Below are 27,891 nucleotides of genomic sequence, written 5' to 3' on the forward strand. Positions count from 1 at the left end.
TAATATCTCCGTTCTCTGTCCATGGTGCTGGAATACGTGCAAGAAAAGATAGGAACAAAGGTGTTTTCACTACTCTCTGTAACTCTCACATTACATGCAAACATTTTGCATTGTGGATATCAGAGAGAGCTATTTGGGTGTTTAAAACATTTTTCAGTAGCACCATAATTCCATGAGGTAATGCGACATTGCCATACCTTGACTTTTGTTGAACCAACGCCCATGTAAATGCCTACTTATATAAACTCCACACCTCCAGTTGCTAATACAGGACTTTTACGTAACAGAGTATTTTTAAACTATGGTGTTATAACTTTACTTGCCTTATGGATTCAAATAATGTTACTGTCCATTTCAAAACCCCTGTTTTCTCACTTTGGAAGTGAAAGGTACAGTAGCGTCTAAGCTGAAGTTACATATACTGACCAGCAGGTGTCACTGATGGAGAGAATACCTACCTTTATCATCCTGATCCTGCAGAGAGAAAGAGAAAGACAGACCATTATTCATACTGAAGATGATCATAAGGAATGCAAGTCCCCACAATGTGGCTGTGTAAACAGATTTATGTCCCCACAATATGATTAATACATGTACATAAACACACACACGCACAGTTTGAGTACGCAAGACTAATTTTTTTTTTTTTAAAGATATTTTTTGGGGCATTTTTTAGCCTTTACAGACACGTGTGAAAGGGGGAGAGAGAGAAAGAGTGGGAGTGACATGCAGCAAAGGACCACAGGCTGGAGTCGAACCCGTACATGGGGCACCTGCTCTTCCACTAAGCCGCCGACGCCACACGCAAGACTAATTTGCAGTCTTTTTCAAAGCATGAAGCCAGGGGATACAGTATGTGTGTGTGTTTGTGTGAACATTTTTAATTATCAGCTCTTCACCGTGCAGACTTGCTGATTCACACAGTGCGAGGAAAACAGAGAGCGAGCTGACAACACAGTGATATCAATAGCTTGTGTTAGACTCGTGTGTCAGCCCTCATCATCACGCTGTGTGAAGTCTCATCGTGGTCTCGCCTGTGAACTCAGACTGCAAACTTTCTAAATCACAAATACGAAGCTAGTTTGTGTACTTTTAATTAGCCTCTAATTGATAGTTAACCTGTCTACGCTTTTCCTATTAACAGGTGTTCTGGCTGTCACTGACAAAACATATTAGGTCGACTCTTTCTTTGACTCATCAATTTTTAGTCAATTTTTTCAATATTTAGTCTCAATGACTTACACAAAGCACTCACCTACATATGAAATGTGATGTACAGTAATGTTGCCTTACCCAACTATTGAAATGTAAGTTTCTTTTAAACCTGTTAAATTAATTTTCCACTTCTTTAGTTGTTTCGTCACTTAGATAATAAATGGTAAATAGGTTTAACATTTCTGTGTGGAAGTATTGTTTCTAATCCGATTTTATTAACAGCACAAATATACACAATTGAGTGGACAGGTGGAAAAACACTTTGCTCCTCGAATAACACAAAGTCAAAACTTGTTCAGCACCTGGTCCAACAGCAACTCAACACATTGTCATTCGAGTTTATATTTGAGGACTGGAGCTCATTGGAAAGCTGTTTTTAAGAGTTTCACACTGTGTTCATGCTTTATATTGTTATGTTGCTGTTTTAGAGAATGTCTGACACACGGGAATAGGAGCATCTCTTATAAATAGTTTAATCTCGGCAACAACCTTTAATAATGAACCTAATGGTGGTTAGTGTATCAACACCATGATTACGTTTTTAAGTACCAAACATATATACTTTATATAAAAACTGTTGCTACTCACCGATCTGTCTTGAGACCTTGTTACTCTGACCGTCTTTAGCCTCGACCTCTCCTTCTTCTCTGCCCTGTGAGATTGAAAGACAGGGGAAAAACATTAAGTGAAATGCTGAGAGGACAGACGCAAACGAAATGATCTGAATTTACTTTCTGTACCCTTGGTTTGAATCTCTCGCTTTTCAGACTAAGTTTAAAAATATGTTCTTTCGCACAGGAGATGGTGTTTAGTAGGGAAACAGGGAAAGATTTCTTGTGAAGGATATTTCAGAAACAAATCAAGCATCACTTATGAGACTTTCTTCCAGCATGTCAGACAGTATTTATTACTTCATTGCATTTAGTGAGATACAGCCTAAGAAATAGTAATTGTTCAGGGTGAAATAATTAAGCTTTAACCAAAAGAATGTGAACTCTATTTGATCTCCTCTGATGTCTGGGAGATCAAACCTGTTATCACAGTATCATCATCTTCACACTACCCTGAAACTGTAGAATCACTTTAATATCGCACTCAGATCTTTTCACATTTAGAACTTACACAATGAATGCATTCATTTTTTAAAAAGTTTGTTTGGTAGATTACTATATTTCAAGTATTTTTGGATGTTTCTTGTTTGTGCAGCACTATGAGATTATGGGATTTTTGAATAGTAGTGAGCAGATTGAATTGTGTTGACTTTAACATCCAGGTATTATGTAACTTGATAGTAAAAAGAAGATAGCTTCATGTGCACTGAAGCTGAAAGTGATTACCTTATAACAAATACAAAAGGATAAGAGTAAGACAAAACCAAAATACTTCAGTTTCGGGGAAGCAAAGACACTTTCTTCTCATAGAGGTTCTGCTTGCTGAGACACTTTTGTCTCCTTAGTTTAAATTTAGATTTGTCACTTCCTGTGCAGGGCCATTTCCTGCTGGTGATCACATTCAACACTAGAATTTCAAATAAGGTGAACCTCCAGCGTCTCAGCTCAGGGACCTGTTTCTCTGTTGAAGCCTCATTTTTATAATTTAGGCTGAAGAGCCAGATGCGTTTTTATACAACATCTTGAATAATGCAGCTTTTACCCTCCTAATGTCTGTAAACAGCCAAAGAACTGTCATCGAAAACAGACCAGCAGCATCAAGGTCCTCAGCAGAAATTACAATAACAACTAAAGGAACAATGTTAGACCGCAGGCTTTTCTTCGGTTTTAATCCTTGATGACAGCTCGGCTCTGAAAGGCCTTAACACCCAACAATAACTTCACGTGAGCATGTTTACATTAGTACACTGGCACATGAGCTGTGTTTCTATAGTCTCCTCCTCTCTCTCCTCTTTTTTTATTCCTTCAAATAACATGATTACAAAGTGATTTTACAGCAAAACTCAGTGGGTATTACTTGAGAAGGACTGGAGAGGGGAGGGGAGGTGAGGTGAGCGGAGGAGAGGAGAGAAGGAAGAGGTGGGAAGGAAAGTACGAGGAGCAGGTGAGTGAGAAAGAAAAGAAGGGAAAGGACAAGAAAAAGGGGGAGAAGAAGGAAGATTAGGAGAAGAAGAGGATGGGGGAGAAGGCAACCAAGAGAGGAGTAGAGGAGAGCAGAGGGGGAGGAGAAGGAGAGGAAGCGGAGAAAAGGAGGGAAGGAATGAAGAAGGCCATGAGAGGATTAGGAGGAGGAGCAGATAGGGGAGAAGGCAACTGTGAGACGAAGAGGAGTGGGAGGAGAAAGGAGGAAGAGAGGAAGAGGGGATGAGAAGAGAAGAAAGAAGGGGAATGGGAGGATTAGAATAAGTAGAGGACAGGGGAGAAAGCAACTGTGAGACAAGAGAGGAGGCGGGGGGAGAAAGGAGGAGGAGAGAAAGAGTAGATGATGAGGAGAGGAGAAAAGGGGGGTTAGAAGGAGGAGGGATGAGGAGAAGGCAACTACAAAGCAAGGAGAGGAGGGGAGAGGAAGAGGAGATGAAGAGAGGCAGAAGACAGAGGGAGAGGAGGGATAAAAGGTGTGGGAGAGGAGGAGAGGAAGAGGAGATAAGGAGGAGAGGCAGAAGAGAGAAAGAGGAAGGAGTAAAGGTGGGGGAGAGGCAGAGAAGGAATAGAGAAGTGGTGGAGTGAGAGAGGAGGCAGAGAAACGGTGGAGAGGAGGAGGAGTAGGTGGACCAGAAAGAGTAGCAGAAGAAGAAGGCAGTGAGACTGAGGGAGAAAGGAGGAGGAGAGGATACACGGGAGGAGATTATGAGAGGAGAAAAGGGGGAGAAGGCGAGGAAGAAGGAGGACAGGAGGAGGAGGAGGAGGAAGAGGAGGAGGAGGAGGAGGGCCAGACAGGACACGTGTTGAGATCAGACGACAGCCCTTATCAAAAAAGCTGCTTCTTATCCTAATTAACTTCACATATTAGACCTCATATCACACCAGCCTCTAATAATCAATAATTGATCAACACTCTCCTCCCACAGCTTTCAAACCTATATTATAATATTCTGTATTTAATGCTCCCTCTACTAATATCCAAACCTCTGGTGGCTGCACTCGAAAATCCTCTTTAATACTTTTCTATAATAAGTAAAGTTAGATTAGTTTTTCTCTACAACTCAGTTATTCTATTACCCCTAATGCACCAGCCTCTAACACCCAGCCTCTATTCTAACACCTGCAACTATTAATACCCCACCATCTAAACCTGTGTGACAATCTCTACATCCATCCATCCTATGTTTCATTTGCTCACTCCCACTCATCCTTACAGCCCTAATCCCTCTTTCACTCATTCACTGTCATCTTAACACTCCCTCACTTCCAACACCCCTCCATCCTCATCACCTCTCTTGCTCTGTCAGAGATGGTAACAAGACTTCTGTATTGTCTCCCCCCTCCTCCGCTGGGAGACAAAGAGGAGGCGAGAGGAAGGAGTTTGGCCCACAGGTTTACATTCAGCAGATTCTACATAATGATGATGTTTGCAGTGTTATGAGCCAGCAGCAAAATGACACACCGACGTAAGCTGAAACCAATCTGAAACTCTCCACTGCTGATAGCTGTGCTGGACTGGAAAAAGAGGAGCAGAGGGAGGGCAGGAGGCAAGGGGAGGAGGGGCAGGTGAAACAGACAGAGAAGAAGGAGGAGGAGATGAAGAGGAGGAAGAGAACAAAGATGACAAAATGGGAGCAGAGGAGGGAGAGGATGGAAGGAGAGGAGGAGGAGCAGGTGAAACAGGAGAAAAAGGAGATAAAGGAAAAGGAGAGAAGGTGAGAGGACAGGGGAGACAAGGAGAGAAGAAGAAAGAGGAAGAGAAGATGGAAAAAACACGAAGAGGGGGAGAAAACAGGAAAAAAGAAAAGGGTGGGCGTGAGGGATGGAGAGGAAGAGCAGGTGAGACAGCAGGGGGGAGAGGGAGGAGAAGGAAGAGGGGACAAGGACGCAAGAACAGGAGGACATGAGGTGAGTAGAGGGAGAAGAGTACAAGGAGGGAGGAAGAGAGTAGGGGGGGGGGGAGAGAGAGAGGCGGAAAGGCTGGTGAAACAGAGAGAGGAGGACAAGGGGACCAGGAAAAGAGGACAGGAGGATATGGAAGGAAGAGGAAAAGAAGAGGAGAAAAGAAGGAGAAGAGAAGAGAAGAGAAGAGAAGAGAAGAGAAGAGAAGAGAAGGAGAGGAGAGGATGAGGGAAGGAGGGGAACAGGAGCAGGTGAAACAGATGAGTAGAGGAGAAGGAAAAAGGGATGAGCAGGTAAGGACAGGCGAAGTTGAAGAAAGGAGGAGATGACACATGGAGGAGAGAAAAGGTGTAGAGGAGGAGGAGGAGGGACAGTGAAACAGAAAGAGAAAAAGGAGGAGGAGATCAGGAGATAAGGAGGAGAGGACAGGAGGAAACAAGAAGAGTATAAGGAGGAAAAAAAAGTGGAGAAAAGGAGAAGAGAAAATTATGAGAGGAGAGGATGGGGATGAGGGAAGGAGAGTAAGAGGCGCAGGTGAAACCATTGAAGAGAGGAGAAGGAAGAAGGGACGAGGAGGCAAGGACAGGTGAAGATGAGAAGAAGAGGAAAAAAAGATGAAGGAGAGCACAAGGAGAAGAGAAAGGGAGTGGGTGGGCAGGTAAAATGAAGAGAAGGTCAAGAAGGAAGATGATGAGGAGAGGACAGGGAGATATGAGGAGAAGAGAGAACAAGGAGAAGAAGACAGGATGGGCATGAGGGAAGGAGAGGAAGAGGAGCAGATGAAACAGAGAAGGAGAGGAAAAGGGGGACGAGGAGGCAAGAACAGGAGAAGACAAAAAGAGAGAAAGAAGAATGTAACGAGGAGTGAAGGGTAGAGACGGGTCAGGAGGAGCAGGTGAAACAGAAAGAGGAAGAGAAAAAGGAAGACTAGACAAGGAGGAAAGACAGGAAGAGATGAGGAGAAGTAGAGAAAGTGAAGGAGCAGAAAAAATGGGAGTGGATGAGGATGAGAGGAGGGGAGTAGGAGAGAGGAGGTGAAGAAAGGGACACAAGGAGGAGAGAAGGAGGATGAAAAGGGAAAGATTAACTGGAGGAGATGAAGAGCAACTCGTGTAAAATTAATCATGCGACTATAGAGAATGTACAGCACTGATGTTTGGCATCAAGGCTCTGACCTTGTTGATCCCTCACTGAGCTCAGGATGGCAGGAAGTGAGGAAGAAGGATAGTAAACTGCCCTACAGGTGGGTTCTAGGGTGGAGGTGGAGCTACTTAATAAACTTTATGAAGAGCAGCAGCAGCAGTAGCGGTGAGTGACAGTAAGCAACGCCATGACAGCCTCAGTCATGATTAACAGGTACAGCAGGTAAACTCTTTGATGCAGTGAGAGGAGTCAGGCTGGAGTCAACTGACTGAACTAGCTTCACAGACTCCAATCAATAAAATGAGCTGCCCACTCCCGACCCAAACCCTTTGAAGTCTGACCTCCTACGGCTGGGGATGACTCCGACTTCAGGGCAGTTTGGAGGCGGGGGGCTGAGGTGACGGGCGGGCCACCATTCCTCTTCGCCGGCGCTGCTAACATGCAGGACATCCCCGAAATGAAATGGCAGGGCCTGATTGGGCGCGCTCAGATCTGACGCACTTCCATCGTAGTCGAACAACGCTCTGCAGGCGGACAGAGAAAAGAAACAATTTCATTTTACAAACATTTAGTTAAAAACACAATTACAGTGTTATATTACGATCTGCTAGAGGGGACAGAATCAGACTGATGAGTCATTCATTTAGTGACACTGATGATTAAATGCTTCTTATTTTGCATTCTCTTAAATATGAAACTAACACACATTTTGCGGTTAGAAATAATAAAATATTCTCCCTAAAATTTGTTCTTCATTCCAATTTAGAAAAAAAATACTTTTGACAAGAGCTCGGCATCCACACAACAAACACACTAAACTGACAAAACAAGACAAAGAGACAGACAGACAGACAGACAGACAGTTGTAGTAAATAAGAGCCAAAACAGCTGAGGACTGCTTTTCTCCACTATTCATTTATGACCTTGTCTGTGCCTGCCTGTGTGTGTGTGTGTGTGTGTGTGTGTGTGCCTGCCTGTGTGTGTGTGTGTGTGTGTGTGTGTGTGTGTGTGTGTGCAATCGTACACATCTGTCTGCATGCATGTCAGTCTATTTGTGTGTGTATGTTGTGTGTGTGTGTCTGAACGGTGACCACAGAGTTCCAAATCCGTCCAGAGGGAAAAGACCTGGGAAAGTAGGCCAGCAAAGTGTGTGTGTGTGTGTGTGTGTGTGCAAAGGAACTAGAGCTGAAATAACCAGCATCCCCTAAAGTCCCTACTGCCTTCATCAATAAAACAGAACATAGACAGTGAAGGAGAAACTGAGAGAAAATCAGACAGAGAGGTAGACGCAGAGTCTGACATCAGAACCAAAAAACACCACCACATGTTTTATTGATGTTAGATTTAAGATGATAAAACAAAGACTTCCACACACGGCATTATATATTTAGCTGGCTGCTAAAATGTTACTTTCAAAGTGGTAGAAAGTCATCTGACATATTTGCATGTAGCACCAGGACCACCATTGCAACATTTATTTTACAGGGATATTGTTTCCTATAATTTCTTTAAAGATTGCTGGAAAAATGTGTTTGGAACTAATTACATGGAAATAATAGCAACAAAATTTCACAACAAAATATGATGTTTGTTTATCTGTGCCTTTCAAAACCATCACACATCACTGTTGAATGTGACACCACTGTGGTTAAGATTTGGTTTGGACAGAAAAACAACTTGGTATAGGGTTAGGGTAAGATTGTGGTTTGGGCGAAACTGACGACTTCCCCGAGGTTTGGGGAGCTTTGTTGTCATGGTAACAATAAAAACCTTGTAGTCAAGGTTATGGAATGATTGTGGTCTTGCTTGCTTAAAAACAACACTGACCATTGGTTGGAAACAGGAAACAAACAGTGGTTTCCATGAAGCCCTGTGTTTTGTTTACCCATCTATCAACTCTGAACTGAACACAGACTTCCCTCTGTACGTCATGTGTTTTAAAGCCCTCTGAAGCAAATTGTGATTTGTGTTATTGGAATTTGAATTTAAAATAAAAAATTATTATTTGTACAGCCCTTTGAGACATGCTTGGTGATATTGCCAAACTTCGATTTTGTCACTTAAACATGAACATATTCTGTTTTGGGGCACTTGCTGAAACTTGCTGAAAGTTATGAAACTGTAGACTATACTTAAGTTAGTTGTGCTGAGTTTAAAATTGATTTTTAAGAGGAACTTCCTTGAAAGAAATGCTCTTTTTAAATCCAAGTAAATATTCATTAATCAATAATTCATCATTGGAAACTTCTTGCAAGACTCTTTACATCTGTTTAAATTGTATGTTTGCTTGTAGACACATTTCCATGTTCAGTATCCCCGCTGTCCTCTGACAAAAAGTCTGAAGGTAATGTGAGCTAAGTCTCTATTAGTACCAAATAACCAGTACTTGGAGGGTTACTTTTGGGGTCTCGCCCCCTCCTACAATCAGAGAGCTAAGATGCTCCGATCAAAGGTATTTATCAGTCCCGAGATCTAGGACAGGAGTTTCTCTATCGCTACCCCAAAATTGTGGAATTCTCCTCCTCCTCCCATCTGGTTCTCCCCCACCATTGAGATTTTTAAAAGTCATTTAAAAACTTACCTGTATTCCGCCGCCTTTGATTGTGCCTAAGCCAACCACCCCAAGTTTTTAAACTGAAGTCTGTGCCTTATTTGTGCTTTTATTATTACTATTATCCTTATCAGCACCTTATTCTAATTGTACTATTATCTTTGATTATAATATTCTTTTTCTCTTGTTTGTTCTCTTCTTTTACTTTTTGTTTTCCTCTGTGTATGATGTTGAGCCCTTTGGATCAACGGTGTTGTGTGTTAAGTGCTATATAAATAAAGTTGAGTTGAGTTGAGTAGAGTTTTTAAATGTAATAGGTTACATATTACAGTTTAGGCCCCGATCACACAGAAAGCAATTTAGCAGCTGGAGGTGGCTTTCTGTAATTGTTTTTAATGAGAATTAAGCTTTTTGCTTGTGGTTTTTGTGTTGCGACACACCTGGCATTTCTACACTCTAGGCACCTGGCATTTTTGAACTCCTCCAGTTGAAAAAACTTCAACAAAGAGTGAAAGAGTGCCCCATCCATTGTCTTTTTTCTCATCTCATTTTCCCATTGTCCAATCAGATGATTTGAGAGGCGGGCCTTCTGTTAAAAATTTAATAAGTCATACAACCACTACTTAATAACTTAAACAAAGTAATGTACATTTTTATATCTGATTGCTTTCTGATTTTTTAACAAATGTTTTAAACTGTTTTAAACAAAAAACCTGAAATATGCCCAGAAACGTTATACCAAAAAGAATATCTTTTAATTTAACCGCTTTGTAGTAACCAACATTTTAACTGGTAACTCTAATTTAAATACTTTTTTTCTCTCAGTAACTGTAACAACAACAATTACATTTATTTTGTAATTTACTTTAATAAATGTAACTACTATATTCACAACACTGCAGCTTCTGGGGAAATTATTTGGAAATTAATTAGTGTTAACAAAATAAATTGAATCTTAATCTACAATTGTCGTGGCTTCATAAAATTTCTAAATAAAATATATGAGTGAAAATGTGTAAAAAGAAAATGTATTCTGCCATGAGCTAGAATATAACATGGTAGCAGTGGTAGCTCTACAGCAGCTGCACAACTTAATGAGACATTTAGAGATGTTTTCATACCATCATAAGAAATTAAAATGATTTAAAATAGTAATGGACATCAGAGAGGGAGACAGCATATGAAAGGTTACGGGATATACTGGACATGTGAAGTGCAGGATCGCATTTGCATTAGTGGGTCCACAGACGCATGCAACAGTAAGTAAAGGGCAGCTGTCACATGTGAGTGTATAAAAAACCTTATAGCAGAAAATATAGAATAAAAAACAAACTGCTCTCATTTTGAGAATTCCACACATACCAAATGATTTTGCAGCAACCAGGTTACACTGATGGATGGTGTAGTATTATTAGGGCCACAGCTATTTAAATGTGACTCTAAATCAATTACCTGCTCTCAGTACTACAGTCAGTTTAATTCCTATGTGGGAACTTCTAAAATGTAATTACTCAAGTGAACGAACACATAGCATGTGCTGCATGTGATTGTTTGAATGGGTCTTATTCCTTTGTGTGTGTTAACCTGTGGAAATATACCTGTGGTAATTTATATCATATATGTTTGCTGTGTTTGCACAACAGACAGCCAAAGTGTACTGCAATTTACCTTTGCCCTTTGAATTCATAAAGATGTATTATGTATGTACAATAATGTGAAATGCTCTAAAAAGGCAGCATGTGAAAGGTTACAAGAAATACTATAAGCATGAGGGGCAGGGCTGTATTTACATTAGTGGATGCATACGTACAGTAAAGGGCAGCTGTCAGCTGAAAGCACATAAATAACTTTCCTTCCTTCATTATTTCATCAAGAAAAAAATATAACGTACAGTAAGAAAAAAGAGTTCCGCAAATCCCAAATGGATTTTTTAACAAGCAGGTTACACCGTTGGATTTATTATTACGGCCACATGTTGGTGTGACTCTAAATCAATTACCAGCTCCCAGTATTACAGTCGCTTTAATTCCATAGTGGGAACCCCAGAAATCCAATTACCCGAGTGAAGGAACACACAGTAATTACTGCAGAGTGTAACAGGAACACCTGTTCATCTTTCACACCTTGTCCCACTGAGTGCTGAGGAAATTTTCAACACTATGTTCGTTTTTTTTCTGCACAGCCAGCAACCTATTGTCCAAGCGGTTTAACTTTTCACTGAATACTCATAAGATTACTGCATACATGCACTTTAGTCCAGAGGTGAATATGCAGGGTGATTCACTGGAATAGGACTGTGTGATAGTGCTGCCGAATAGCAGCAGAAGTGTGGACTTAAGTCGGTGTGACTGTGGCTCAGAGGTAGAGCAGGTCGTCCACTTATCGTTAAACCGGCAGCTAGATCCCTGGCTTCTCCAGTCTGCATGTGAAAGTATTTAATTGTAATTGCTCCCAGTGTGTGTGTTATTGGTTAGTGAGTAGCAGGTGGCAACATGTATGGTAGCCACGGCCACCAGTGTGTGACTGTGTGTATTTGTGTGTGTGTATGGGTGAATGTGACATGCAGTGTAAAAGTGCTTTGAGTGGTTGGAAGACTAGAAAAACAATTCACAAGTGCACTCCATTTTAAAATTAGTCAAATGACTTAACTCAAGTCAAAATGAGTCACAGATTCGATGACTTTAGACCTGACCTGACAAAATCAAAGAAAGGACTTGTAACTCAACCTGGGGTTTAACATCAATGACTTGTGACTTCACTTCCACTTGAGCTTTTGACTTTAGAATACTACAGATCGAAAAGTAGGCTATATTATTTAAAAAATGTAAAACAAATCAATTTATTCTCCAGATCCACTTTGTTTGAACCAATATGACAGCATCCAGTCAAGTTGCAGGAGAGAAACATGAGGAACTTACATTTCGTTACTGAATGCCAGCTCGAAAAAATGACATCAAAGATACTTTTGTTCACATATAAGAACTCTATGGCGGTCAACAAAAAACAAACTGCAGTATACAAAATGTGGGCTGAAAATTACAGATAGTGATGCAACAACTTTGGCAAAAATAAGTGCAAATTTTAAAAGTATTCATAAGTTTTGTACATTTAATGTATGATTACTCTGTTATTAAAATAGCGAATGTAATGACATTTGGTAAAGAGCTCATTATGACTTGTCAGTCTTGACTTGGGACTTGACTGGAAAGACCTGAGACTGAAACAATGTCTCGGTCCCATCTCTTCAAAACAGTAAGTGATTAATGTGCAAGAATTTCTTAAATGTTCTTTTGCTATTACCAAACTGTAGAGTTGATAAAATATGATACATTCTCAGAATAAAAGTCAGTCATACAATTACTCATAAAAGCCTGCCAACAATATGAAACCATAATATAATGTTCAGTTTCACGGAGCAAATGTCCCTGAGAATTTAGGTTACTAAAATGTTTCGAAATTGATATCTGCACCAGAGAACAGAAGAGATTGGTATCATTTTTCAGTGCTTGGGAGACACCAGTCTACGCCTTCATACGGCCCTCGACCCCCAATCAATGCATCAGTGTTCTGTTAGAAATTCATTGAACAAATCCTCATAGACCATAAAAATGTATCCGTTAGCACTTTGAATCTTTATATTGTACTGCTCTGATAGCCAAGAAATTCTGACATGTAAGATTAACCGCTGCTCAATAATAAAAAGACTTTATTTTGTTATCATTACGTTGTAGCTATTCTGCCTTTCCAGTTTGATCTTTGCACAGTCTGAATACAATTACAATGTCAAGGTATCGAGCCATACAGTGGGTTTAAAATAGGACATTTAGGGTGTAAAATGAGAAGAGATGAGGACGGACGCACACACACACACACACACACACACACCCCTTACCACACAAAGGACAGTCGTACATATGCCACCTTGCTTCAGTGACATTTCCTCTGAGAAAAGGTTATTCTTCTTACTCGTTATACACACCATATATTCCAAACACCCCTCTGCACGCACACACACACACACACACACACACACACACACACACAAACAGACACACACATAATGTATGTAGATGCATGAACACACACAGCAGCCCAGAGCACCAGACACCCCCAATCTGTCACGCACCGACAGCCTCACTTCAACCAATCAGTTGCCAGTATGAGCGCTCCTTTTTAATATTTGATGCTGACTGGTCATTTATGTGCAATAACCAGATACAGGAAGTACTTATATGACAGTGATTTATGATGTGGGTTGTTGGGGGGGTTACTACAATATTCTGTAACCTTGAAATGAGCCTGGCCTGGATTTGGGGGAACATCATTAAAATTCATTATGTAAACTGATTAACTCACATGGGGGTGTCATGATGATTGTCTGACACATGCATATTTCCTTATTAAATCTACAATTATAGAGTCGAGCACAGCGGCCTCTGTTTTATTAAATTAAAAAACGCTAGCAGGAAAGCTCAAGAGATGACAGTGTAGGCATTTGCATCACATTAATCACTGGTAAACGTTCTGATTGCGTAACATCAGCATGTTAGCATTGTCACTGTAAGCAGGTTAGCGTTTAACTCAAAGCCCTGCTGTGCCACAGAGTGGATGAACGCACAGATGTTAGTGTGGCTATAGACTTTTATTCCTGTTATTATCTGTTTGGTTAGGACTGAATTAAAAAACTGCCTTCATGCACTCTGCTGGCTGTCTATGAAACTAGCTGCAAAAGGATTTACAGCTTAAAAGTGTATGCAGGAGTCTCAATAAGGAGTCCATTTTGTTCTGGTCTGTTATGATATTTGACATTGATTGTGTTTTGCTTAATGTTCCGTTAAATATTTTTCTGCAACCATGTGTCTGCAGCTGCTCTCTAAGCCAGGTCATCTTGCCTTGACGACACAAACACGTTCACAAGATGAAAACAAAACCACCCATTGGGACATTGTGGCTTCCAGTAATTAGTTTTAAAACACTGTAGTATGACCCTCCTCTTTTTGCAGGAAGTTGCATCTCTAAATATTAACTAATAAATTTGAAGCATTTCAGGACATCAAAACAACCCATGCATAAACATGCTAATGCTAATCTTCGGATTTAATCAAATAAGCAGTGGACAGGCCGATTCTCTTCACTTTTAGACAGTGAGTGCACAGTTAATTTATGCTAATGATAGTCATGCCCATGGGTGACTACTTAAAGATTTAACAAAGGTGACGCCAAGCAGCTGCAATGTCATGTTTCCTCATATTTTCTTATTAAATCTACAGTTCAGAAACAGGATCATTTGTTTTAATTGTGGGTAAGCCAAGTAGGTCATTCAAGGTTTTACCAAGCATTGCATTGTGGATATAAAAACTAAAATCACATTTCTGTCATGTATTAAATAAATCAGCGAGTCTGAGTTAATCAATCGTGGTGTTTCTCAGTCAGTCTGATAAATCTCTGACACTTGTTGGACTACAGCTCCCAGAGGGCTCAATGTGACCTTTGGCCTCTAGCTGCCTGTACAGAGTCTGACCCCAGCCCTGCTCTGTGTGTGAGTCAGTGTGTGAGAGAGTGCGAATAGTTCAAGGTGACTCTGTTCCAGCTGCTGCTGCTGCTGCTGCTGCTGCCTTTTCCTTCCAGGCCACTTGCACAGTTCAGGTCAGATGTTCCTTTCGTGCACAGAACTTGTCAGCTGTAGTTTTCTCTGAGCTTTGTATTTTTAGTCTTTTTTGACCAGATAGGAAAACAAACATGGAAGAAAGTGAAACGCTACATGTTTAGGTGCTCATGTCTCAAACCTAAGGTGATGTTACCAACACAGGAGTCATAACGTCTACCGAGTGCCAGCTTAGGTTTATTAGTCATGGCTGAGACACTCTTTATAGTTTGCTCCTGTCAAGTTGTTTACTATTTAGTATACACAGTTAATATAATGACTTATATGAAAAATTAAATATCGTGAAATCATCTCATCAAAACATCTAAGGGCCTGTGTCTACAGAGCATTTCTTTCTGAGTGCCAGTCGTTTTTCAACTGTTCCCAACAAGGAGAGAGTGTATGCAGCTGCGGCCACCTCCAGAAAAGGTGCTGCACCCAGCACTCCACTTTTTTTTTGTCTGCCGCTCCGAGCGCTTCAAGCTGAAAATCTCTTTTAAGTTTTTCAGAAAGGCACTGGTCTCATCATTGTCGCTCCTTTTCAGGCAACCAATCACAGAGGGCGGGACTTGTCACCTTTGTTATCAAGAAAACGGAGGAGAAGCTTGTTCTGGCCGTGTTTTTTTGAGCTATGTGGTATGTTGGATAAAAACTATCATTACAGAGACAGCTCATTTGTGGGAGCAGAGTGTTTTGCTTTTATCACCGCACTGATACGGTGACATCTTGTTCAAGCATATTAGCTGTGTAGTTATTCATCTGTTAATGTAGCATCATCAAAAAAGACACTGGGAGGCATCCAGTAGCTCAGTGGGTGGAGCAGGAGTCCCATGTACAAAGGCAATAACCTTGCTGCAGTGGCTGTGGGCTCGATTCCAGCCTGCAGCCCCCCTGCTGTGTGTGCCCCCCGCAAAGGGCACTCTATTGAGTTCACGACCAAATAGTCAGAATTACTCAAAATGATAATGGCGCAAACCTACAGAGAATCTAACATGGTAAAAATGTTAGATTCTTCCTCAGTCTTTCTTTAAAACTACTCTGTTTTGTATGTAACTGTTGTCAGAGGGATAGTGGGATGCTCATGTGTTTTACACTGATATAATTGTAGGGCTTTGTGTTTCTGAATCATGTATTGATTGTAGTTCAATGAGGATTCAATTACATGTCGTTCCAAACAATGTTAAAGGTTTAACCCTTCACACACCTCCCACAGTCTGCCTGTATTCGTACCTTCTCTCTCTTTGACTGCTCATGTTATCTTTTGAATAACAAAAAAACTTTTTTCCTCTACAAGTGAAATACTAATATGAATACAAATTTAATTCAAATTACTGACAGAAACTGCAGCTGATATTCTCCTTGAAGCCAAACCGGTGGATGTATTCATTAATGTGATCATTAGGGCTGCTTTTCTCGTCTTTGTTTTCCATTGTATTGATCTCCCAAGAGCTCCAGTGTGACTCATCTGGACCCAGCGACCGAGCGTTTAATCAATATTTCAAATGCTTTGATTCTTGTGAAGAAAGGCTCTTGAAAGTGTATTAGATTAGGACTGACACTCGTTCGTGGATCTGCAGAAGAAAGCAAGGATGGACGGGGTGATTCAGAGAAGACTAAACAACCAGGACAGGCAAGGACAAGAGGACAGAGGAACACACAAACACACGCAGAGAAAATGGAGAGAGTTGACAGGGCGATGGATGTGTTTGTGTTTGTGTGTTCGACAGTACTCTCCAGACAAATCTAATTGTGATTTCAAATGTGATAACCTCTCTTTCAGCATCTCACGCACACAAAATGTGGAGCAGACAGCTGAGATAAGACTTTATAATGGTTGTGCCACACTGAAGGACACTAGACAATCAGTCACCTCTGACTGCTGTGTGTGTGTTACCTGACGTAAAGTGTGCGTTTCTGTGTGGAGCGGAGCGACGTGGAGCTGGAGCTGACACTGCTGGTCATCATCTGTTCCCTCAGGTCATGGATCTTCGCCTCGAAACGACTGTACTCTACACACACACACACACACAAAGACAACACATGTTGTTAGACCCAGCAGACTTCAGGTGACAGTTTAAGAAATAATGCTTGAACAAATTATTGGAATATCTATAAAGAATCTAATTTACAAGCTACCTGTTACTCCACATCAGAGGCAGCTGAGCCACACTGATTTTTTACGCTTCAATCATCTTTGCTCAGTAGTTCAGAAACCACATTTCAGTTTGTAGATCAAAGAGAGGAGCAGATGCATGAACAAACACGGCTTTAATGGTGGTGGAGGGTTTATATGCTGTGTTAACCTCATTTCCTACAAATGGCTTTAGTGCAACAAGTACAAGATGCATTCTGAGATGTGGTTAAATTTGCACGAAGTTTGTTTTCCATGTTCAAGTGCAGAAAGGATTCTCTGAGTGTCTGACTCATGGGTGTAAGAAAATATCGATACTCCTGAGTATTGCAATATTATGTTCTGTGGATACTGTGAAGAAATAGATGTAAAATATCGCAATATATCACCTTGCTTACAGTATCGCTGCACATTGCAATATATTGAATCGTAACCCCTGTATTGTGATTCGTGTCAGATTCTTGCCAATACATCGCCCTAGCTGGACTCTCCTGCTTTATTACAGACACACACAAACTCACAGAGGTGCAGACGAAAGCACTGAGCTGCCGACAGATTCTCTACAGCCATAATCTAATAGTCTGTTTGATCTGAATATTAACTCCTGTTACATCAGACACGGTCCATGTCAATATCATCATAAACACACACACACACACACACACACACACACACACACACACACACACACACACACACAGCAGGTCTGACTCAGATACACTACCTAAACTTTTAAAATCTGTGTTTACAAATCTCTTCATGCTGGATGTTTTGTTATGCATAAATACAGGTATTACATTTTTATTTATTTTTTAATTTATTAAGATAGATTCATCCTGCAGTGTCCATGGAAATATGGTCTTTAAGTGGAGCAGGTGTCACTAATTGGATAGGAGGAATTAGCGTAGACTGAGGTTGCAATTGTGTAGGTAGATTTTCACGATGCATTAACTGTCTCAGAAAAGACTCACTGTGCACTGTATTATACAGCTATATCAGTATATAATGACCCTTAAAGGAATGAAAACAGGGTTTTTTTGGTTTAACAAACACTTCACTGAAACCTGAAACCATTTTTTCAACAGGAAAAGACATGTGTGAGAGATGTACACTGTATAACCTTCAATTTTCATACCACGGTATACCGGCTTCACTACTGCAACTCTTGTGCAGGCTGTCTGGATTAACGGATGTAGCCACTGTGATGTCACCCATTGGTTTGTTGGCTACTGTTCTGAAGTCTCAAGTTTGGAATTTTGGTTGTTACCATCTTGTTTTTTTGGAGCCAGAAGTGACCGCATTTGAACGAGAGGGTGGAGCTTTGCTAGCCTCTGTTCTGACAGGTTGCCATAGCAGCTTGTTAGTTACAAGGCAGCCACCTTAAATCATACCCTGCTTTATGGTCTACTTTACTCTACATGGGATTTTATTTACAACATGAATATCAAGGACATAAAAACGAGAAATTGAGACCATAAATTCATTAGGAAAATGTCTACTGAGGTAATAAATTAAGTGGGAAGTAGGATCATTTGTTAAATGACTTCTACGCAATCTGACTTGTTTTGGCAACCAGTGGAGTCGCCCCCAGCTGGCTATTAGAAACAATGCCGGTTTAAGGTACTTCTGCATGGAGTCATTTTTTACACCCGAAGGCTACATCTACTTTTTTACATAGTTTCTTCCTGAAACAAAGAAGCCAGGTGCACAAAACTACTTGGGTCAGAACAGGCAGGAACCGTGCCTGTGTCTGTCCTACCTGATGCCAATGGGCTCAATACCAGATACAAATCTAAGATGTAGGCAGAGATTCTGAGGTCTGGAACGAGCTTATCAGTTTGTTTTTTGTCTCAATCATTTTCTTCTTCCCTCCTTTATCACTTTCTTCCTTCTGTTTAGTTTCATACATCTATCATACAACTAAAGTTAGGTTTCAGTCTCTTTTAAACATACTGTTGAACCACAATCATAAAACATATTTGAAAGTGAGTTTCTCTATGAGAAGTACTGACATAATACCGTTAACCCATGTAAAGCCGTCATACATGTTGTGCTGTAGGTGGGAAACAAGGGAGTCTGAACACAAGTGTCACATTATACATGCATACTGAGTTCACACAGTGACGTTCAAGTGGCTCAGCGGTGGTGTGACATGGCATCATTGGAGCAGCAGTTATTAGTCAGTAAGCTCATATTTGCTCATTGACTGGAATGAAACTAACCCACTGGGAACACACAAAGCTGGAATCAAAACACAGCAACTGTCACACTTCTACCTACACATGCTAATCGATTTATTTCCCTCAAACCTGTCTTAATTCTACTTTCATAATGTATTTGCTGGTGTTATACAAATACAACAATGAATTTTCCAACGGAACTTTCAGTTTTTATTGCCAGGAACAACTGTTTCCCCATCTCACTTGAATGACAAGTAGTAAATTGCGAGAGAGCAACCGGTTGGCCAATCAATGCAAAGTGCAATGATTTGCTCACACACTCAGCCGAGCAGCCCTGAGCTTTAGTATCCTCCTGCTACATGCAGCAAAAACACTTTAGTTTCTGACCCATTTTTGTTTTCAAGTGGTCATAAAAATGTCATTGTGCCTCTTTAATTATAAATGTACATTATTTATGGAAATGCACAGACTGGAAAAACAAATGAGATTATGCATTCTTGAATGTGCATTCGTGGCTTTTAGGGGATCCTTCCAACAGGAAAACTGAAGTAAAAAAACAAAAAAACTTTTAACCAGCAGTTTGCTGTCTCTAAATGACAGTAAATTGAGATTGTTTTGATTCAAAGTGGCTGAACAAACAGCAAATAAGTGCGTAATAAATCCTTACTGATGGTCCTCTGGTCTCCTTAAAACCACACAGTTTCCCAGAAACCTCTGAACTAACACACGGATGACAACGCCGCTGGCAATAAGCCCTGCAAAAGCCCTTCTGAAGGATGTCGCTGTCTGTGTGTGTGCGCATGTGTGTGTATGTGTGTGTGTCTGAACCATTACTGTGGACTACAGAATCTAATTAACCCTGAGTAATTCAATCATACTCAAGGTACACACGGTCACACACATACACAAACACACACACACACACACACACACACACACACACACACACACACACACACACACACACAGAATCTGCAGTATCTCCCGACTTTTCCAGTATTTCTCCCCATTTCTGTTTTCATTTCCTTGTTTACCTCTCTGCATACACACTCTGTTTCTCAACACTGTCAAGAACCAGCCTACAACACCCAGATCTCAACTCTGATTTCCCCCCAAGCGTCCATTAATCTGACACATTGATGCTCACAGATGCAAACAACTGAACTGTACTAAAACCGCTCAAAGCTACGCACATCTGAAATCACTGAAATATTGAAGTAACGTGATCTCTCGTGCTTTTTTAGACACTGATGTTCTGAAAAAACAACTTAAATGGATTTGTTGACAAGAAGATTGATGTTCTCAGTATTTAACTATAGCTACGTGTACTGCTAAATTATAGATGCAGACAACAAGGCAACACTTCATGTGCAAGCACAACTGCCTCCAATCTCAGGATTGAAATACCCTTTTTCTGAGAATTTTAATTTCTTGCTTTAACCTTAAATATTTTCATCACTGACCCCGGTACGGCATTTTCAATCTCAGCTGTAATCCATTACAAATTGACGGATTAACACTTCTATTCCTGTTCGTCTCACTGGAGTACACCACAGAGTGATCACACACACCAACATCACCAGATACTGTATGAACTTTCATCGGCATTATCACCTTTAACTGTCTCTGTCAACATACATCACCTCAGTGCAGCAACATGGGATTAAAAGGTGGAGAGAGAGACAGAGAGGAAGAGATACAATGAGACAGAATGAAGAGGAGGAGAGGGAGCAGATTGACTGTGACTGAGCTCGGATGTATTGCAGCAAAATTACATCTGATACAGTGGGATAAAGAATACAGGAAAAAGTTTACCTAAGAGAGGAAGTGTTAAAAAAACAGAGACAAAGAGAGTAGTGTGATCTATAGGCAGTGTTAGAGCTACGATATTAGAGTCATGAGTCCTGTGGAGAAAGACAAAACCGGCACGGTCAAAGCTGCAGCTCTGATCATGACCAAAGCCACTGCTGAGAAGTCAGAGCAGCAGCTTTGATCGTCTTCTTAAAAACTAAATTCAGCATTTTCAGTTGAAGTATGAGAGAAAATAAGACAAAAAAGACTTTTACTAAGCCACCAATGTTTCTACATCACTGATAATTTCTTACACTGTGACAGTCATTAGACCAAAGACAGCGTAGGAGCCAACATGTTAATGCAGCATAACTGGTCATCAGAGGGATAAGAGTGTCACCACATCATCTGTCTTTTTAAGTCCAATATTACTTTTAACATCATTCCCCAAAACACTCTCTGACAGTGTTACCCATCAACAGTGATGCCAGGGTGTTAGTCGAGGCAGGATGTTAACAAGTAAATCAGTTCAGGTCCGTCTCTCCCAACTCCTGCTCAGCTGTACTCACGTGCTGCTGGCAGACAGGCAGGCTCAACAACGTCCGCACGATACAATGCCGGTATGGTGGCTTTCGGTTGAGTGTGTGTGTGCGTGTGAGAGTGAGGTTTTACTGCTTACAGTCCCGGGATGTGAATGAGATGGAAAAACAGAGAGAGAGCAGATGTGTGTGCCTGTGTGTGTGTGTGTGTGTGTGTGTGTGCGCGTGATAATAAAAAAATCTAACGCCAGCTCCACACTGGATCCAGCATGTGAGAGAGCCGGAGCAGAAAGATGTGAATGTGTGTGTTTGTGTGAAAAGAATTGTGTGTAGGTATGCAGCACTGTGTGGCACACAGATGATGTGTGTGTGTGAGTGTGTGTAAAATCAGTCCAGTGTTGCTCAGCTGCCACGGAAACAACAGATGCTAACTCTCTCTCTACTACACTCCTCTCTTTCTCTATCTCTCGTCCGCTGGTTGCGTTCGTTTTGCTCCTCCCCCTCTTTGACAGCAGCTTGCTGTAGGGCGGAGACACACACACACACATGCACGCACCCACACACACACTGACTAACAGACACACACACTGTTTCCTCAGGTCACTCATGCAGGAAGCTGAGTCGATGCCAGGCTCTCCTGCCCTACTTTGGCCCAGGGAATCGGTCTACACGCAACACACACACACACAGTAAAGCTTGACCAAGCATTTTGAATATTGATTTTTGGGAAGCTTAATTAAAAGCGCAATTCATTTTCCTTAAATTGATTTTGCCATTCGTTTTATATGGAAACGGCAAAAAAAAAAAGACTAGCATCTGCCTTCGTACGTATAAGAACTCTTTCTGCTCTGCATGATTTATGTCTGTCTGTGTCTCCATCTGTCTCTTATTCTCCCTCTATCTCCACTTTCTGTCTCTCTATTTTTGAATGTTTTTTCTCTATCTGATATCTGTATTTCATTTTTACCGGGGTTATAAGAAACTTTGTCTACATATGTATGAAAGAAGTGACCTTTTTATCATGTCAAATTCAGCAGGTTATGCTAAAGGCATCCATAGTTTCATCAAGCAAACACACACTTCTCTGCCTCTCTCTCTGCACACTGAACTCCCCAAGAACACACCGAAATCACCACACATGAAGTTCTGCGTGATCAGCATCTAACTGTCTCTGTCAAAACACATCACCTCAATGCAGCATTATTAGATTAAGGAGACACAGGGAGAGAGAGATGGAGGGAGGAAACAAGACATAATGGAGAGGGAGACAGAGAGGAGAGGAGGAGGAGGAGGAGGAGGAGGAGGAGGAGGAGGAGGAGAGGATACAGAGAGGAAGAGGTGGGGGGAGGGGTGGTGACAGAGACTAATGGCTCTGGGGCTCATATTCCCTCTTTCCTTCATCTACCTCTCCTCTCCTCTCCTCTCCGCTCCCCAGAGGAGCATTGTTCCTCCATTCAGCAGCTGGCAGAGACCTTCTCTGCATTGTGCAGCTTCAGTGCTATCCAACAGAGAACCGCTGGAGACAGGCAGTTCCCGTCTTTAGGGCTGTGTGCATTGCACCAATGTTTTCCTTTCGGATCACCCTTTCTAATATTGAATCAGAGCTCTATTTGTAGAAGCATATATGTACTGTAAATAATCAAAGGTCTGTCCTGCTATCTACTTTACTGCAGGAAAGAGCATGGCTTTTATGTCCTATTTCATGTCATTATTGCTTTAACATGTTTCACTTTTTATTGCTTATGTTACATTTAAAGGTACCATGTGGTTTTTTTTAACCCCTGATTTCCTGCTATTCCACTGATGGACAGTTGGTGGCGGTAACATTCAGAAAAGTATAGCAATGTGGGTTTGTAATCAGGTTTGCAGATGTTGCAGATGACGTTGAGTAAACTTTGTTTGCAAGAGAACGCCAGAGTGCACCTTTAACTTTAAGTATTTTTATATTTTTATTATATTTTTCCTGTGTGCATCATTTTACTTCTGCTGCTGCAAATATCTAATTCCTCCAAGGGGATGAAGTAAGTTTAATTATCTACATTTCCAAGACATTATGTGGGCTATACTTAGATTTTAATTATTTAGTGGATATACGTATCAGACTACAAGACACGAGATGTATTAAAAGGAGCAGGCAAGTCATCAAAATCTTCTTGTGAAACATCCTTCTTGCGTTTGTACATGCATACCTCTTATATCACATCAGATTAATGCAATATAATCCTTCATCTGGTAAGTCTGTTTTTAAAGCATACCAGAATCGATTGAATGAGGCTCTGGCTCTAAAAATAGCATTGCTGGAGGAGGCTCATCTATAATTGATATGATACAGTACAGTAATCTATACTGGTATTGATTACCAGATCAGATTGCAGACGAGATGAGAGGAGAGACCGGGAAAGGGAAAATAAAAAAGAGAGAGAGATGTCTTATACTGATGTACCAAACTGAAGTTAAAATGTCAAGACTGAAAAATGTGTTTCATCTCTGGCAGCTAATAAAAGCCTCAGCATCACGGTGACGCTGCGGCACGCTGCAAATCTCATATCAGTCACCTTCCCATTACAAGTGACGCCTCCAATCCCCCAAACCACACTGTGTGAGTGGTGAGTCAGACCATTACCACAGACACCAGTAACACTGGGGAGGAGAGGAGGGGGCGCTGACAGGTGGGAAGGAAGGAGAGGGACAAAGGAGAGGGAGGAAAGTGAGCAGAAAAGAAGGAACAGCGATAAAGTGATGTAGGAAAAGAAAGGAGAGCAGCCTACTGTACATATTCAGCACATAATATTCCCACAACTTTGTGTCTGAAAGCTGGGATATAGAGCCGCTGTTAATCTTCTACTTAACTGGTGCACCACACACACACACACACACACACTCACATGCACACAAAGTGTAATAAGCAGGCTAACAGAAGTGAAGATAATCCTCTCTGCATCACCTCAGTATTACTGCTGACAGACACCGCCTCTGTGTGTGTGTCATGTGTGTACACAGTATGAGTGTGACAGTGTGTTTGTGACAGTTGTGTGTAATCCTGGTGACTAATACTGCTGTCAACCTGCAGGCATTACCAGTCCCACATCAGGAAACTTACGGCACGGGGGGAGATCATGTTAAAAGGACAAGTTTGTTTTTGTTTTTTAAATGGGCATCTGGAAATGTCTCCGATCAGCTGTATCGCGTACTTGAGAACTGGGAATTGAAGCAGCAAAACTTCTTTCATATATTAAGACCTGACGTGAGATTCGATCGTTGCCTCCTCTCACATCCACACTGATAAATGTTGAGCTTTGCACGAAAATGTCTGTACTCCCAATTTTTTGTTGTATGTTGGTTTCATAAATGAGGGCCAATGTTTACGAAAAAGTATGTTTTTCGTGATTATCTGATGATTGTTTTGTAAGAAATTTTAATATGTCAATCTAATATGCTCATAAACTGCTCCCTATCCTCAGCAGTGCAATCCAAGTGAAGTGTATTCTGCACCCAATAATATCTTATAAAAAATCCTACAGATGGAGATCTTGGGTGAGTATCCAGTCAAGCAGCTTTGCCTGGCAAAATGGGTATGAATTTGGGGTACAACACATTTTGGAGCCACTGGTCTGATACATAAAATTGGCTTAAAATAGCCGGAAAAGTGATGGGGGATGTCGGCAGAACTAATGCAGCATGAGGACTTTTCACAGACAAACACTCTCCATCTGCTGTTTTTCAAATAAACACAGATCTATATCTGCTGCATCAGCTTAAATCAGCCATGTTTCTGCCCAAGCTAGCACGCACACGCACACGCACACGCACACGCACACGCACACGCACACACATGCAGAGCTGTGTTGTGTTTGGGTACACCGGGTACCATATTTAATATAAATAACAGGAGGAGACCTGCGCACACACGGTGAGAGAGACACTTTTCCACTCCTGGTGGAGGTCATTATGAGTTCCTCTCACATTGGCAGGAAGTGTGTGTGTGAAACAGAGGGAGCACTGCTGGTTACCGCATGCTATCGCCACGGGAATGGGACAAACATGGACCTCGGATAAACACACACACACACACACACACACACACACACACGCCCACAATGCTGACCAAAGCCCAGCGTGGACAGAAGGTTTGATATAAAGTTCATTCAGCAGTCACTAACAAGAGTCACGACACACTGACACACACACACACACACACACACACACGCACACGCACACACATGCACACACACAGATCTTAGACTAACCTATCATTTTTAAGGGGCCAGCGTGAGCTAAATCATTAAACGCTAACGTTCACCTAGTTTCTTGCCTATTGAGCAGGAAAAACCTTTAAAATCAGGCTACAGCACAGTCGGCTCTTAGTGAGGCCAGCTGGACCACCTCTGATACCTGCTGAGTGTTGACACTGTAAGTTGCCCAATATACTGTAACACCAAACTATGCCAAACCAGCAGACTGTCAAACCACTCTGACACTTTATGAGGCGATCAGCAGGACTTTAAAGGACAGTTTTTCAAATGAATAACACAAAAAATCTTGACCATAAGTGAAAGATAGTCTTAAAAGGTGGACTGAAAAAGGCTAGTACCTGATTAATATGTCAGTCTGGAACATACTGAACATACAGATCAATAGCAGAGAAATGGATTACACCCCTGAAGTGAAGGGTTAGAGTTACATTTACACAGTTGTTTCAATTGTTTTTGTTTTGACACATTTTGCAGCTGTTTCTCTGCTTCACATTCAGCATCAGCTGTTATTGCTATCAATCCAAGCCGACTACAGTAGCCAACATCTGAGAGGAGTACAACTAAAATGAAATGCGGTTCCCACACCTTAAACATTTCAAAGACTAGGGCTGCCTATCGTTGGGGTTTTTCTGATAACGGCGCCAAAACAATACTTTTAATACAGTACCAGTGCCTAAATGGTGCCTAAACTGATACTTTTTTTCAAAATATAACACCAAACGACAGTCTGCCACTTGAAAGAACAGCCTTGTTTGAACTGGTTCACTTAGATATATGAATATGATTTAATACAATAAACTATACACAAATTTACCTAACACAATCATATAATAAATAAAAACAATAATCTAACACTAAATAACAGTTACAGTACTAATAACAGTAAAATAAGGTTTGAGTTAGGATCAGCACTTCACTTCCTGTCTCAGTTGAGACTCAGCAGCCAGACATTTCGCCATTTTCTGTTTAAGAGTGGCTGAGATTGTCACTTCTGAGAATAGCTGATATGGCTTATAACAGTCCACCTCAGAACAACCTAGTCAGTTTCTATTGTGAGGCTGACTTTGCTCGCTAACTTCAGGGCTAACCCCCATCACTTTTATCAGCAGGTGGCCAGCAAAACATAGTAACTTGTCTTGGGTCTTGAGGAGTTGCATCATTTATTCACTGACAAATAGTCTAAACTATATACACACTGCACTGCGACGTTTAACTTCATACTCCTTGCTTCACTCACAGCGGCTTCACTGTCATATGTCAACTTCATACACACACTCTCTATCTCTCTCCAAAATAAGGCACTGAAATCCATGTCATGATTTAGTCCGGTAGGTACTACTCCTATAGGGTTTTGGTACTCAACCCCATCAAAGACAATTCAATGACTTTTCAAAGACTTTCCAGGTCCAATTCCCTCAAATTTAAGGACTTGACAAGGTACTTGTCAAAGGTTAATTAATGTTACAACACTAAGAATTTTCATAAGTAGAAAGAGCAATGAATAAAAAAAGAGAGTGGTGCTTCAATGTGTCAAAACTTTTCAATTGTGCTGTGTCACAGTGATGGCCCACAAAACTTTCTATTCTTGCGCAAAAATATTGATTCAAGCACCTTTAATGATCCATGTTTATTTATGTCTATTTTCAACAATTTGAGGGCCTTTTTTCATCAAATTCACAAATTTTCAAGGGTTTCCAGGACCTTTGGGAACCCTGTAAACAGCATTTCCTTTTTGTTTACTACAGCAAACATATCTGCCCTGTCCATCAAATGTCCTGTGATCTCATTTAAAAAAACAAAGACAAAAAAATCACGGACCTAACCGGAGGAATTTGAATATGTTTTGGGTTTCATGATGTTGCTCCCTTGTTTTGCATTAATTTGTAAAACCATTAGGTTATTGTCTGCATCTAAGGACTCAATCAAATCTTTGCATAAAGATTATAAAGTAATGTTAATGTTCATATTAGGTTTCCTGCAAAAGTTCTCTTCTTATCTACCTTTCAGACATAAACACACATCTTGTCCTGCTTGTTGAATAAGCAACAATACAAACATTTACCAGGAAAAAGGACAATGCTAGCATCAGTTTGCAGATTAGATCGCTAATTAGCGGCTGAGCTGACATTCATCAGCATATAAAGTTTGGTTACATGCTGGTTTGGTCCTTACTCTTCAAAATCGCAGACAACATGCTGTCTACCCACGACTTGTTGACTACACTGAAAGTTTGCTTACTTTGTCTTTTGTTTTCCTGCCAGAGGTTAGCCTGGTAGCTACTGCCAATCAAACACAGAAACACTGCTGAGATGAAAAGGAACATTTCTGATATCTCCCAAAAGACCTTTCATCCTTTTAATAATGAATCAACAACACATTAACAAAACACAACAACTGAAGAAAGACATAACAAAATGTGACTTCAGTTGGACTTTGAAGCCTCGATGCT

The 27,891-nt window shown here is 41.0% G+C and overlaps 1 protein-coding gene across 5 annotated transcripts in view; it reads right to left on the minus strand.

Annotated features, from left to right (window-relative positions):
* LOC125895515 (discs large homolog 1-like protein) overlaps window positions 1-27,891 on the minus strand; it is a 134,824-nt gene that overhangs the window by 10,701 nt on the left and 96,232 nt on the right. For 4 of the 5 annotated variants that reach the window (XM_049587411.1, XM_049587412.1, XM_049587414.1 and 1 more), the window contains 4 exons: window positions 16,443-16,557; window positions 6,695-6,877; window positions 1,804-1,867; window positions 459-474 (listed from right to left, as the gene is read on the minus strand). In XM_049587411.1, coding sequence (XP_049443368.1) covers window positions 459-474; window positions 1,804-1,867; window positions 6,695-6,877; window positions 16,443-16,557 — 378 coding nt within the window. Of the gene's footprint in view, window positions 1-458; window positions 475-1,803; window positions 1,868-6,694; window positions 6,878-16,442; window positions 16,558-21,219; window positions 21,664-27,891 lie in introns of those variants that run through there. The other variant, XM_049587416.1, reaches the window with a different exon arrangement.

The sequence above is a fragment of the Epinephelus fuscoguttatus genome, linkage group LG10 (assembly GCF_011397635.1).
Source record: "Epinephelus fuscoguttatus linkage group LG10, E.fuscoguttatus.final_Chr_v1".
NCBI lineage: Eukaryota > Metazoa > Chordata > Actinopteri > Perciformes > Serranidae > Epinephelus > Epinephelus fuscoguttatus.